The 14,678-nt window shown below is 50.8% G+C and overlaps 1 protein-coding gene across 1 annotated transcript in view; it reads right to left on the bottom strand.

The window, feature by feature from the left end:
* dlg5a (discs, large homolog 5a) overlaps window positions 1-14,678 on the bottom strand; it is a 46,930-nt gene that overhangs the window by 18,872 nt on the left and 13,380 nt on the right. The window contains 14 exon segments of the mRNA XM_079730188.1: window positions 545-1,660; window positions 1,966-2,058; window positions 3,825-3,928; window positions 4,221-4,396; window positions 4,494-4,621; window positions 5,227-5,359; window positions 6,039-6,164; window positions 6,432-6,616; window positions 7,484-7,714; window positions 8,434-8,746; window positions 9,153-9,391; window positions 11,270-11,453; window positions 12,752-12,895; window positions 13,991-14,168. Coding sequence (XP_079586314.1) covers window positions 545-1,660; window positions 1,966-2,058; window positions 3,825-3,928; window positions 4,221-4,396; window positions 4,494-4,621; window positions 5,227-5,359; window positions 6,039-6,164; window positions 6,432-6,616; window positions 7,484-7,714; window positions 8,434-8,746; window positions 9,153-9,391; window positions 11,270-11,453; window positions 12,752-12,895; window positions 13,991-14,168 — 3,350 coding nt within the window.

The raw sequence follows: 14,678 nt of genomic DNA, 5'->3' as shown, positions 1-14,678 counted from the left end.
ACTGAGCGACGTGGTGAGCGAGCGACGGTCGCTAGGCTATCGTCGACGTAGCCCCAGGCACTGACTCAGCGCTTCAGGACAGGGTGGCTTTTTCCCCCCCTCCTACGACGCGAAGATATCAATCAGGCTAGTGAGCACGTCTGTGGGCCCCCGGTGGTAAATCCGACCACAGAACGGAAACACAGCTTCTGCTAAACTGAGGTGATTTAAGACACGGGGCCCTGGGTTTCTGGATATATATTTATTTTTAAAATCTTTTTCAATTTGAACTTAGAACATAAAAAACATCCCGTCTTGCTCTCTTTATTAGAGAGGACACGGCTATAAAACGGTCCGTCATAGTGGTGAGCCGGTGGGAGCTGGGTTCTGTGGTGGAGGTGTATTATGAGATAAGAATATATTTCATGAGGGATTTATTAAATCGAGTGTCACAGCAGAAGGCACAGGACACGAATAGCAAGTAGACAAAGATCAACATTCAAATAAGAGTAAAAACGACCATCCGATGATAGTTCCCTGCTGCCGACAGGTGAACGCCACTCACCTGGAAGGTGGGCATGGAGAAGGGCTGGGGGGTCATCCTCCGCCGGAGGGCGGGGGCTGACTTGGGGCGGGGCCTCTTCACCTCAGGCTCCTCCCCTCGAGTGCGTCCGATGTCCTCGTCGCACGACTTCCGCGACGTCAGCACCTTGGCGTCCAGGAAGTAGTGGTTGCCGTTGCGGTCCCGCTCCCGCCCGCCCCTCTCTCGCGCCGGGCCCTGCCCCGAGTCCCCCGTCGCCAAGGAGACGGCGCCGTCCGACGTGACGGTGCAGTCGGAGGCGGAGCTGCTTTGGTGCTTGTGTTTGAACTTGAACGAGTCCGTGCGGGTGGGGGGAGGGGGCGGGGTCGGGGTCGCCGTGGACGAGGAGGAGGAGAGCGAGTCCGTCTTGGAGGGCTGCGGGGAGTGGCACGCGGCCGTCGCCGAGGCAATGGCCGCCATCTGACTGGCCACAATGTACTCCAGCTTGGCCGCGGCCGACGAGGGCGTCTCGGGCCGCTTGAAGGTGTCCGGGTCGAAGATGGACCTCCTCTGCTTGGGGGACTTGTAGATGGACAGCTGCGTGGGCGCCGCCACGGCCGCGGGGCCTTCCCCCACGCCGCTGCCGCCCCCCAGCACCTTGGGCCACGTGCCGCCGCTGTGCTTCTTCTCCGAGCCCGCCTCGGCGCCGACGACGCAGTCAGGGGCCGACACGGGGTCGTAGGGCAGCGAGGCGGGGCCCCGGGCGTAAGGGCAGCACTCCTGGAAGGCGCTGGGGCCGCCGTAGCGCCCGGCCACCGCCAGCTCCGAGGAGGGCCGCAGGCTCATGGCGTGGAGCGAGCCCGTGGAGAAGGGCTTCCTCACGTCGCCGTAGGCCCCTGTCTCCGCCTCCTCCCCGCGGACCCTCGCCCGCAGCCTCTCGCCCCCGACGCTGCCCAGGCTGACGGTGGCGATGGGGGTGGAGGCGGAGGAGGGGTGGGGCTCCGAGGAGAGGAAGATGTCCGTCTGCGTGGAGCTGTTGTGCTTGAGGTTGCGGCCGTTGCGGGCGTGGACCTCGGAGGGGGCGGCGCGCCCGTTGGGCTTCTCCGACGGGTCCCGCAGGCTTTCGAAGATGTTCTGGCCCGACGCCGTGTGGGTGAAGAACTGTGGTGTGGAACGTTTAACATTCACAGATTGATTCATTAAAAATAACGGACAGAAGCATTTATCCAAAGCCATTTCCAAACGAGGCTACGAACAAACAATCTTCATTGGAGTAAATATATTTCTTAACAAAAGGACACAACAGCTTAAGAAGGAATCCGAAATGGCCCCAGATAATCTGAAGTCGTGTAACTCCAGTGACAGGGTCATAATTCCCTCATATTCAAACAGGTGCCAAAGAGCAGAAGCAAGTGAAGGAGCCAGCAAGGAGATAACTGGGGAAGAGGACGATGGCGACGACCCACCTTCATAAGAGAGAGGCTGAGAGAATCGTGGCCGTTCCTCAGCAGAGACTCGCACTCCGTCAGCGACTTGTTGTCCAGAGCGATGCCGTTGATCTGGCAAGAAACACAAAACAACAATATTACAAAGTTGAGATTTTTGCATGCCAAGTGTCTCAAGAATCACGTTAATAATGTCATACACGCACGTGAGGCAGGGAGATACATTTGCCTTGTGCATGGAAGAACCTGTCTTGGTTTTTAGCCGTGAGGACAGTAAAGAATCTAGGCCAAGATGATTCCAGCCCTCAAAGCATCACACTCTGCAACCCCACATTTGCATCACAAAAGGATTCATTTAAATTATAATTTAAATCTTTACCAGGGGAAAAAGTGATAGTCATATCCTTTTGATATAAATATATAACAAGTCCCAGATGGGAAAAGAGGTGTGACAACAGAAAGTACAGGACAGTCATAGGGAAAATAGAAAAAGAAGACTAAAATAACCAGCTTTAAATAGCCTGCAAACATTTATAGCCATTTAACATTTCGCTGATACGAGTGTCCATCCAAGTGGCGGGTGTCTCTGTGAAGGCCCAGCTAGGGACCAGCTTAAAAACAATAAAGTGCAGACCAATGCATATTTCATTGCGAGTTCAGCACTTACGATTCACATTCAATCCCTCTACAAAGCTCTGCCCCTCTCTCCCGCTCCCCGGAGCACAGAGAAGCATTTAATACGTGGCATACAACTTGATACGGCCGTGTGATTAACAGCCGCAAGGGCATGATATATAAGAAGAGGCTCCTTCCGGCGATTAGCGTCCTCTTAAGGGTGTCATCTGTTTCTGCTCCCGCTAACCACCCGCCGCGAACAAGCTATCAGCTGGCGTATCGCTTCCCCTGGAGGCCAAGAGGCCGCGCGGAGGATACCCAAGCCTTACTTATAGCTACATTCATATTTATTTATTTATGTTCGTACTTATGTCATACAAGTAGCTCGCTGGAGTTGGAAGAAGTGGGGGGGGGGGGGGGGGGGGGGGTGATTAAGATTTCCGGGCACTGCTGGCAGACGCTAGGGTACGTATCAAGGTCATTCCTAAAAAGAAGGGAGGGTGAATGAGAGTTATAGCATGAGAGAGGGAGTCAGAGAGATTCTAAGAGTCTCGAGCGCAGGGCAGGGTCGGAGCTGTGGTGGGAGCACGTCGCCACCTACCTCTCACAGATGGGAAGTGTATGCGGAGGATTTAAATATTAAGTGGCGGCGAGGTTTCGCACTCGGGCCGATGTGATTATGAGGCATGTACGTTGAGTTGAACAGCCGATTCCCGCAGGGCCGGTCATACAACTGACTGGGGGAGGAGGGATGTGTATAGATCCCCTTAGATATGCACTGGGGTGTAGTACTTGGAAGATGTCCCAAGGGTGTAATCAATATTATTTGTTGTGAGGTTGTCATGCAGACAGGCAGACTCTGCGTCATCACCACAAAGGCCTCTCGAGATGCTCTTGACAAAATAAAGAAAGAAAAAAAATTCCAGAGCTTCAACTCGACCGACTCCTTATCTGTGTACTGGGATTGGCATTGAAATGGACGGAGAATTTCAATGAGTTTCGGGAGTGAGTTTCGGGAAAGAAAGACAATTTTTGCTTTGGTGGAATTCATATTATAATGATGATGAGAAAAAAAAGTGTATGGTAAAAAAATGATATATGGTTAAGTACACTGTTCTCATTTCAGAAGCGTAGACCAAACTAAATCCTTATTCCTTAACAGAGAAAAGGCAGTAGGATGGTTGAAATTGAAGTCAGCATATAAGGGGAAAAAGCTTTGCTTTGTTGTAGACTCTAGGTGAGGACTGAAGCCAAGGTGGACTCACAGCGATCAATCTGTCCCCGACGCTCAGAGAGCCGTCCCTGGCCGCTGGACTGCCCTGGACCACTGCAGTCACAAACACGCCGCTCTCCAGACCGATCCCACTCTCTGGGACAGGGACACAAAGAGCAGACAGGACATAGCTTATGAAGCCCTGCTGGGTAATGAGGGTTAGAAGGAAGTAGAGGACAGTCATCAGAATTCAATTTCATAAATTTAAAAAAAATAAATGTAGAATAAAAAGCTAGAAAAAGTAAAACAGAGAAAATATCTCTATACGCAATACATTAAAATAAAGAAGTATATACAGTATATTTATGGGATATATACAGAGTTATAAATAAAAGAGCCCATTTTTGGCGGTGTGATGGGCCTATGCAGGTGGTTGGGGTCTATGTACCTTTGTGCCCCATGAGGTTGATGTGGACAGGGGTGACCGTCCTCCCGCCCAGAGACTTCCTCCTTCGTACCACCATGTTGAGCAGGCCCCCGCCGTTAAGCACCGCCTTCACCGCCTGCTTCCTGTCCTTATTGGTCAGGTCCACGTCGTTGATCTTCAACAGCCAATCGTTCACCCTGGAGGAGGAAAGAGACACGATGATAGTTGGCGATTTGACACACAATGGCTTGCTTATTAGCTAGAGTGTGAGAATGCTCCAGTCCAAATTCTCACCTTAACCTTCCGTCTGCAATACTTCCTTTGTCCACCCGCGATACAAATATCCCACAGTCGCCTGGTAAATATGGGTCATTTACCCCCTCGGCAATATCAAACCCCAGAGCCTTCAAGTCCATATCGTCCTGCAACCAGTACAACCACACAACACGTCACATGGGAGGAACCACAAGAGGCTTCTTTTAGTGGTCCAATTTTAGCCTTAGGGATACGTGTAGGATTTATTCAGCCAAGTCCCTGTGGCTAATGTCCGCTTAAGTTGATTGTTAGCCCAGTGGTTAGCTCAATCAAACCAAAGCGTAAAGCGCGGTCATTTCCTGTGTGTAAAATTCACACTTGACTTCTGTCATTAAATATCACACTCTATACACATCATATGCGTCATCGTTCCTCTTTCAGCCATTTGGAGACCAGCTATACTTTAACTGTGGAATCGACATTAAGACAATTGAATTCAATTTCAGGCATGGTTGATGCATACCAAGCTTGTCAGAACCTTAATACGCATGTTTTAAAATAAACAGTGGAGAACACACTCTGGTTGACACATGCAGCCAGGAAAATTGCGTGTAAAAAAAAAAATCGTAAGGGCTCTGAATTGAGGTTGATTATCACATCTATAAGAAGTGTACGATGCAATGCTGAGCCCACGCTCTTGGTCTACAATGAGGGGTTATCCCAGTGTGCTACGTTTAACAATACGTTACCCCCAGAGTCAGGGGGGCCTTACTCTGTCCTTCTCAAACTCCACCACCTCCGTCTCCCACTCCAGGGAGTCGGTGTCGATGGCCGAGTCGTGAGAGCTGTGGGCCATCAGCTGGCAGAACCTGGCCTCGTTTTCCAGCTGGCTCTCCAACTTCTCCCTGTGTGCACAAACACACACGCACACCAACACAGACACAGACACACACACACAGCTAAAAGGTCAGACACTGGAGCAAAAACAAAAGGGGAGTTTTGTATTGTGGGCCCAAATGAAAGCGTAAATGGCTTCCTACCTAGGGATGCCTTTGGGGAAGCTTTGACATTAGGAACGTGGTTTAATGTTCTATAAAGAGAGGTCGACAGAAGGCCTCAAAAAGTCACCGTGTTCTGCTTGGTTTTTCATGGGTAGATCGGACCATAGCCGTCATGTCCAAATTCAGCCAGAAGGGGGCGCTTTAATGCACAATACATGCAAATATTTAAGGAGGAAGAGTGTAGAGTGACATAAATAGCGAGCACATGTTTATGTGTGTCCCAGGGTCCAAAACACTTTTGGGGGGGGGGGGGGGGATTACACTTTTAAGCTGTGCATGCTGAAATGGCGCCAGGAAAAACTACCGATTCACCACAACGTCAACAAAGCACAAGAGGTAGAGCTTTCACACAAGCTTAGAGACAGACAAGGCCCGCACACACACACACACACACACACACACACCTCAGAGACTCCTTCCCATGCATCGATCTCCTTTTTTCTGGGATGTTTACCAAACTATATCCACTTTGTTGTTTTTATTCAATGGTCTGTTTATCGGGCTGTAAGAGACTGGGACTCACTTCAGCTCTTTGAGTTCTCGCGACGCGTCATTCTTCTGCTTCCTCATGTCGTCAAGGTTACGCAGGGCGTCAGCCAGATCGCTGACCGCACGGTCCCTCTCCCTCCGGAGATTATCGCAAAGCGTCCTGGGAAATGAGGAGCGGGGAAGTGTGAGTGTGAGTGTGCGTGTACGTGTGTGTGTTAAAGGGAGGTTGGGCAAGGTCAGGAATGGAGAGAGGAGGTGCGAAAGAGTGTATTCTAGCACCACCAGAAATTAGCTTTGAGAACACCATCCAAGACCTTCTCACGCCATTAAGAATAATCAAAACCAAACCATCCCAAACTGTCTACGGAGCATCACAACAAAACAAGAGCCCCAAACAGCTTTTCCACCACTCCTTTGGCGTCCTTACCGTATGCTCTCCCTCTCGGCCACTATCTTGTCCCGCTCCTGAAAGGCCCAGTCCCGCCGGCACTTGGCAACCTCAGCTTCTTGCGTGACCTCCTTCAGCTCCTGGGACATGGCCTCGTACTGCTTCCTCAGAACCTCCATCTCCTTGTTGGCCCGCTCCATGTCCAGCGTGGCAGAGTCTTGTTTCTGACCACAGCAAAGCAGGGAGGGGTGGGGTCAGCTTTAGCAGAACCTCAGGGGCGAGCCGTGGGTCGGTTAGCCAGAAGATAGCCACCACTCGGATCGAAAGGCTACTGTTTGACAGTTGGCTTGACCCAATGACACAAATCTGAATGTTTTGGCCTTGTTGATAGGATTGGATAATAAGTCATGAATGGGAATTTGAAGGATTGATTGGTTGTTTCCATCTTTTAGCAGACCATTAATGGTAATTTCCCAAATTACCAATTTAGGAAAGTAAATAGCCGAGAACTGCCATAAATAGTAGCCGCTATATCGAGTGGCTACCCAATCACAATGCTCATACATCCTCTACAGACATCACCTAGATAGTTTGATTACAGATTTATTGTTTTATGCTACTCTCTTTGCGAGAGTCTGAAAAAGAGTCATCTGGTTAAACCAAAATCTTTGACATTCTTTTTTCTATGTGGGGGTAAGGCTGCTCGATTATGGAAAAAAAGAAATCACGATTATTTTGGTCATTATTGAAATCACGATTATTTTTTAGTTTGAAAATATAATTAGCTTGAAAAATATATGCATTTATTCAGCATTTCTCTCCCAAAAAACACTTTTTAACTGAGTACTTATTAAAAAATACAGAAAATATTCAAATAGAAAAGGTTCAAATCGAAAATAATGTACAAATATGTATCCTGCAATTTCTATAAAACATTTAGTGAATAAAAATATATATACTTAAACAAAATCTAAATATTGTTACAACTTGTTTCAATTAGTTTCGACATCGTTTGAAGCACAAATCGAAATCGCGATCAAAAGTCGCTGAATCGCACAGCCCTAGGCGGGGGTGCGTCTGCGTGGCCCTACCTGCCGGGCCTGGTAGTACTCGCGGAGGAGCTGGTCCCTCTGGACGATGGCCTCCGTGCGCTCCTTCCGCGCCACGTCGCGCTCCTCGCGCACCGTCTCCACGTCGCGGCACGCCTGGCCCAGCTCCTTCTGCGCCTCCGCCTTGTCCCGCACCTCGTGGCAGTACTTCTCCAGCAGCTCGTTGCGCTCGCACAGGGCCCGGTCCCGGTCCACCAGGGACGAGTTCAGCTCCTGCAGCGGGCCGATGCCCCGGGGGGAACAAGGGTTGGACGGGTAAGGACTGCTGCTTGGAGGTCAAGAGTCATCTTATGTATAGAACATGTGTTGCATTGTTTTGAATCAACCGCTTATTTGTGACTTGGTGAGGATGACCGAATTATGGGGGAGGGGCTTTGACTCGTGGGGGAGGGGCTTCGGCACGTGGGGGAGGGGCTACGGCACGTGGGGGAGGGGCTTTGACTCAAGGGGAAGTGGTTTTGAATCCTGGGAAGGGGCTTTAAAATCAAGGGGAGGGGCTTTGACTCATGGGGAGGGGCTTTGACTCGTTTGCCGTCATGAACCACAATGACAGCCTGATTTATGATCTGTGATCCATTGAAGTACATGGCATTAACGATAGCTCAGGTTTTTTTTCTTGAATGTACTACATTGGGTCACTGATATAGGGTGGAGTAGTTCACTACTAAGGGAAATAAGTGCTTTGGGCTGATTGGGGATGGAAAGAGCGGTTCGGATTTGTGTAAAGGTATGAGGTGTATCATTCACGGATTTAGATAACCATCGAGTCCATCAGCACCAGTGACTTTCCTTTCTTTGCCTCTTACATTAAAAACGACGCATTTGTACCGTTACTTAAATCTCACCTTAACCTTATAAGCGAGAACATTGACGATGGCTAGACGAACACACAACACCAACGCTCCCCTGTGAAGACCCCGTCGCCCCAGCACCTGTCTGAGCGCCTCCAGCTCCTCGCTGGCCACCACCCTCTCGGAGGACGTGTTCTTCAGCCGGGCCTCCGCCGCCTCCAGCGCCGTCTGCAGCTTGTCCAGCTCCTTGATCACCTGGTCCCGCTCGCTCATGATGAGCCGGTACTCGTTGAACACCGAGTCCCGCTCCTCCTTGTACTTCTCGCAGTCCTTGGCCGCCTTCAGCTGGAAGTTCTTGCAGCGCGTGGCCTCCGCCTGCAGCCGCTCCATCTCCCGGCCCAGCTCCTTGTTGTGGGCCGACGACTTGCTCAGCTCCTGCTGCACCGAGTCGAACCTGGGGGCGGGCAGGGGCGGAGACGTGCACCTCAGAAATCACACACAGGGCTTTTTGTTAACCCTTATGGTTGCCCCAGAATATGGCTAAAATGTTGGTGTGATTAGATTAAATTAAAGGTGAGACAAAATACAATATAAACAGCAGCTGTAAAACAATGTCATACATACAGGAAAAAATTTGAATCTGTGCACATTTTAGCATTAGGTACAGTGTGAAATACCATCCGCCTAACATTTTTGACATTGCTGCGGGAGTCAGCACACACTCACTCACGCATGCATGCACATACACATGCATGTGTGCGTACGTGTGTGCGTGCATGCTTGCGTGCGTGCGTGCGTGCGTGCGTGCGTGCGTGCGTGCATGGCTCCTCCCACCGGGACCGGGGTGGGCGTGGCCTCACCGCCTCATGGAGGTGGAGTACTGCTGCTGGTACTGCATGGCCGAGTCGCGCTGCTTGAGCAGCCGCCGGTTCTCCTCCTCGGCCTGCTCCAGGCGGCTCAGGTCCGTGTTGTGGTTGGCCACCTTCTCGCTGTAGCGCTTGCTCAGGGCGTCGTACTCCTTCCTCACGCCCTCCAGCTTGTCCATGGCCGAGTCGTACAGCTGGTTCAGCACCTCCGACGAGCCCCGCTCACGCATCACCTGGGGGGGGGGGGGCACCGATCGCAACGCATCATGCGGCGGAGACGCTCATTAGAGGCTACAGCGACCTGGGATCCCTGAGACCGTTTCTGCAGAGATTCTATTCAAGGATCAGAGAAAACCTGTTGTAGGATCATTGCAGGGGCTAGCATTTTCTGGCCAATCACATCCGCTTAACACGCATGTGGTCCAATGAATAGACGTTACCTTCAACCTCGTAGCATGTAGAAAACAATGCTTGGTTGCGTTTTGTAGAGAACAGGGAGGAGGGAGCCGGGGAGCAGCAGAGCTGTGCGCTAAAAGTTTAGAGTAGGCTTGAAATATGAAATGTTACATTTCGAGCCGTAAACCCAAAGCATCCGGCCGCATCGGGACACTAAATAATGGATCTCAGTGTTTGCCTCCGCTCCTATTATAAAGTGAGCCAAAACATCCCGCCCGCGTCCTTCGCTCTGTTGAAACATCCGTATTCTTTCCGTTTTTTGGGTCGCACTGCAAATATGAACTCACAATTCATACTACGTGTGCATTGGGCTTAACGTACGAAAAACAGAGTTGTGGGATTATTAGAACATATTAGAAGAGAAGGTATGGATACATTGTGTTTTTAATTAAACACATTTCAAAGCCATCGACCGTTGAATACCACACGCACATTTTTGGCCGATATCGGATGTACCATGGTGGGCAATATAATCATCATCTCTAATTATGTTTTCATATTTTGCACCATACTAGCAGCAGATGGCAATGCTGGGTTGACCTCGTAGAAGCATATGGAGCCCTGGCCTTTTGGTGAAATAAGAGTTGAAAAAAGAAAACGGTAGAGTTCAGGCTGTCTCTTCGCATCCCTGACTAGGCCACGGATTGGGGGGAAGGGGGGAAGGGGGGAGGGTCAAATGTCCTCCAGGTTTGACCGAGCGCTCCATCTCTTCCCAGGGGGAGTGAGGTTCAGCAGCCGTTCGACCGGATGTGCGATCGCTCCTGAGACGGGTCATTCCCGGGTACGACACCATGGCGGAATCGAGTGACTCCTGTTGGTGCACACCGCGACCGTGTACCTAACCGCCCCCCCAGTCTCCAGTCACTGTGCCCTTTACGCCTGCCAGAGCCTTTGCCCTTCTGCGGCCTTTTCAGAAATGCTCCGCGTGCGTTTTCCTTGGCTGTCCTTGCAGTCCACTGCTGCAGTCAGCCACCCCCACCCACCCCCCCCCACCTTCACTCCCCCTCCACACCCTGGGGAGACAGTTAAGGGAGACAGTGCAGAGTACAGCCCAATGCAGGTCACTGCCCTGCCTCCCCCCTCTCCCCCCATCCTCCCCTTTCCTTCACCCTACCCCCCCCCCCCCCCTCTCGCCTTCACTCAAAGAACAGCTTGCAACACAGCACTACCCACTACAGCACCCAGGGGGGACTGAGGCAGCAGAATATAAAAGGAGGCGTTGGGAGAGCAGCAGCGTTGACGCAGGGCACAACTCAAGAGGTGATTATCGCAGTCATCGCTTTTTTGTTTTTTTTTAATTTAAATGAGGGCTGTGATTAAAAAAAAGATGCCTGCCTAGGCATTATGCATGTTGTCGTCATGCTTACAGAATGACCACAACTCATACCGGATCAAAACGGGGGGAGGGCACCAGATCAGCCAACCGAATCACAGAGGGAGGATACCAAATCAACCAATCGAATCGCAGGGGAGAGCACCAACCCCCCCCCCCCCCGCCCGTGTTATTACAACAAGCGTTCCCAGTCGACCGCCTCGCCGCCACGTTCCATCAGCGGGGGGGGGGAACCGATGGCTCATGAAAGGAGGCTGTTCTCTCTCATGCACGGCCAGAGACGTACAGAGGTGGACAGCCGGGGGGGGAGGGGTGGTAGTACCTGTTGCTGCTGCAGCCGGAGATCAGCCACCTCCTTCTGGTCCTCGGCGTGCAGCCTCTGCAGCTCCTCGCAGCTCTGCTTCAGGTGGTTGTGCTCCCGCACCAGCTGGGCGTTTTCCCTCCGCTGCTCCTCAAGCTCCTCCTTCACCTGGGACTGCTCCCCCAGCACCCTGCTGTGCAACATGCTGGAGACAAACACACACACACACACACACACACACCAGGGTTAACACTTCATTCAGCGCCTTTGGAGTTGATGCACAGGTGTGAAGTGTGTGGGTGTGGCAATTAAAATGTGTGCGAGGATGTGTGAGAAGGATTGTTTTTTTTTCGTATTAGTGCGAAAGCAGGGGAAAAGGGGGTGTATTAATATGGGGGGAGTTCGTGTGATTGTGTGAGTGGGTTTGCGCATGTGAAAACAAAATAACCACACAACACCTCTGCGGCAGCAGTTAAGCTAGGTTTGCCAGATACCCAAACACAGTAACTCCCAGATTATCCCCGGTCTGTGTTGACTGAACATGGATTTACGGACAAGGCAAGGACATTTTGGAGGTCATGTTTGCTACTGGATTGAACTGGACTGAACACAGACACTAAAACCAATGAACATAACCTCCGATACGTCCCACTGTTAACTCCTTTGCCCAGATTACAAGAGTTTTGTTTCTTTAATGAACAGCTTCCATCTCGCTCATTCTGCTGCTGTTTGACAGACAGAGGAGAAGATCCTCTGTAGGGTAATGACTACAGGATGATTGCAGTCTGGAATACAAAAACGCTCTCAACGTTGAACCCCTGTTATAAGTGTACATTGTCTGATTAGCACGGCATTGAGCAGCAATTCCTAATTAAATATAAATAGCTCAATTATGTTCGTCTCTGTGCTATAGAAGCATTGGATCATAAGGCAGCGAGGGGAAGCTGCATAGTGGAACAGAGGCTGGAGTGTCTGGGGATGATCTGAAAGGGAGGGAGGCTGCACAGACTTTTTCCCGATGGTGCAGTAGATGATTTAAGGCCTACGAGCAGCCACGCCGGGTGATTTTATTACAGTTTAAGCTTTTAACAACATGTGACCTCCTTCCATAACTCCACTTACCAGACGGAGCTCCAAAGGGCCGTTACTATGTTTAAATTAACCGTCAGCATGGATACCATTACATATATTTTTATTAAAGCAATGGCAGCGTTCTCAGCTAACACGAGCATCACCGCGGGGCTCTACCGGTATGAAGGATAGAGTGAGCTGGAAAATATCCAAAAGCAAGAAATGTATTAATATGATGTTAACATTTATATAACGATGTGCTTTTGAGTGAAAAGTCAGAAAAAATATACTAACTGGAGTAAGTATCTCCGAGCTTGGAGGGGAGATGATTGTTTGCTAGTTGGCTTTCATTGACCGGTTTCCTATGAGAACCACATACAAACACACACACACACACACACACACACGACATGCAAGTACAACTCTACTGACTGGTAGAAGTCGGCCTCCTTCACGGCCTCCTCGCAGCGCTTCAGGGTCTTGGTGTGCTGGTTCTGGAGGGACTGCAGGTCCGCCATGGCTCTCATACACTGGGCCTTCAGCCGGTCGTAGTCGTGGCCCACCTTGGAGTTCGGCCTTTAAGGGAGAGAGAGGCGGAGCGACGGTCAATACCAACGGTAACCATGTAGTAGCGGAATATTTACTATTATTTAGTTTCCATACTTAAGGATGTATGTCAAGCACATTAACAGCCTCCTTTATCCAAAGCAACCTAATGAGAAGCTATAGGGGTGAGGGCAACCTGCTCAAGGGTTCGTAGAGGTTTGCAGTCATTGTGGTTTGAAACCAGAACCATTCAGCTGGGAGTCAAACCCCGATCACTAGAATATCCTGCCACCAATACAGTACCATCATTGTTTATTAATGTTGCTTTCCGTCTGTAGAGCTTTATGCATGTGTGATTACTTCATAAGCCAAGTTTCAAACATCACACAAAAAGAAAGAACATCAAAGCAGCCCTTCAAAATAAAAGTCACACTACATTCAGGGTTGGTAGAACGCATAAAACCATAAAGCAGGCGGCAGTGTCATCAGCTAAAACTCAATCGCCCAGGTATAATCAACACCAGGGAGAACACGGGAACGGAAGAGAGAGAGAGAGAGAGAGAGAGAGAGAGAGAGAGAGAGGGCAAAAGAGAGGGCGAGAGAGAGAGTTATTGGATGATGAAATGGCAGCCGGAACTGAGGCTGTAGTCGTCACGGAGACGGCGAGTCGGCGACATTGAGAGTAAACAACCCGGTCCATAAAGTTCTGTCCGCTTTCGGAGCAATAAATTCCAGGTCAGAGAGTGTATTCAAACCAACCGCCCAAGTGTGTATATACCCCCCCCTTTGTACGAAAACAAGAGTATGTTACAGAGAGTAAATAAAAGGAATCGTGTCAGACAGCTTATGGCCTGTGTGTGTTCGTGCGCGAGAGAGAGTATGAATGTGTGTGTGCACTTGTGAGTGCAAGTGTAAGTAAGTGAAGAGGAAAGAGAGAGTGTGATAGCATGCAGGAGCACCAGAGGGAGAGAGAAGTGAGTGAGTGAGTGAGTGAGTGAGTGAGTGAGTGAGCGAGCAGGTGAGCAAGTGAGCAAGTGAGCGAGAGAGCGAGAGAGTGAGAGAGTGAGAGAGTGAGAGAGTGAGAGAGTGAGTTACTGTGTGACTTAGTGAGCGAGCGGGTGTTACCTGCAGTCGTCGAAGGTGGTCCCGGGCGACGCCAGCGCCAAGCGCTTGCGCAGCTCGTCGCGTTCCCGGGTCACCTGGCGGAGCTGGAAGAGCACGGTGTCCAGGTTGTCGCCCGCCGGCCTGTTGTCGTTCATGGCGGGCGGGGGAGGGGAAGACGCCTCGCCGTTCACGGGCGAACCTGTGGGAGGGAGACAGAGAGAGACAGAGGGAGAGAGAGACAAAGAGAGGGAGAGACAGAGACAGACAGAGGGAGACAGAGGGAGAGAGGGACAGCGAGAGGGAGAGACAGAGACAGACAGACAGACACAGAGGGAGACAGATGGAGAGAGAGACAGAGAGGATTATAGAGACAGAGGGAGAGAGGGACAGGGAGAGACAGAGACAGAGCGAGAGAGAGAGAGAGAGAGAGACAGAGAATTAGAGAGACAGAGAGAGAGACAGAGCGACAGAGAGAGGATTAGAGAGACAGAGGGAGAGGGAGACAGAGACAGAGGGAGAGAGGGACAGAGAGAGGGAGAGACAGAGACAGACAGACAGACACAGAGGGAGACAGAGGGAGAGAGAGACAGAGAGAGGATTATAGAGACAGAGGGAGAGAGGGACAGAGAGAGGGAGAGACAGACAGAGAGAGAGAGAGGATTATAGAGACAAAGGGAGAGAGGGACAGAGAGAGGGAGAGACAGAGAGA

The sequence above is a fragment of the Pollachius pollachius genome (assembly GCF_949987615.1).
Source record: "Pollachius pollachius genome assembly, chromosome: 2".
NCBI lineage: Eukaryota > Metazoa > Chordata > Actinopteri > Gadiformes > Gadidae > Pollachius > Pollachius pollachius.
This window is presented reverse-complemented; position numbering and strand designations above follow the sequence as displayed.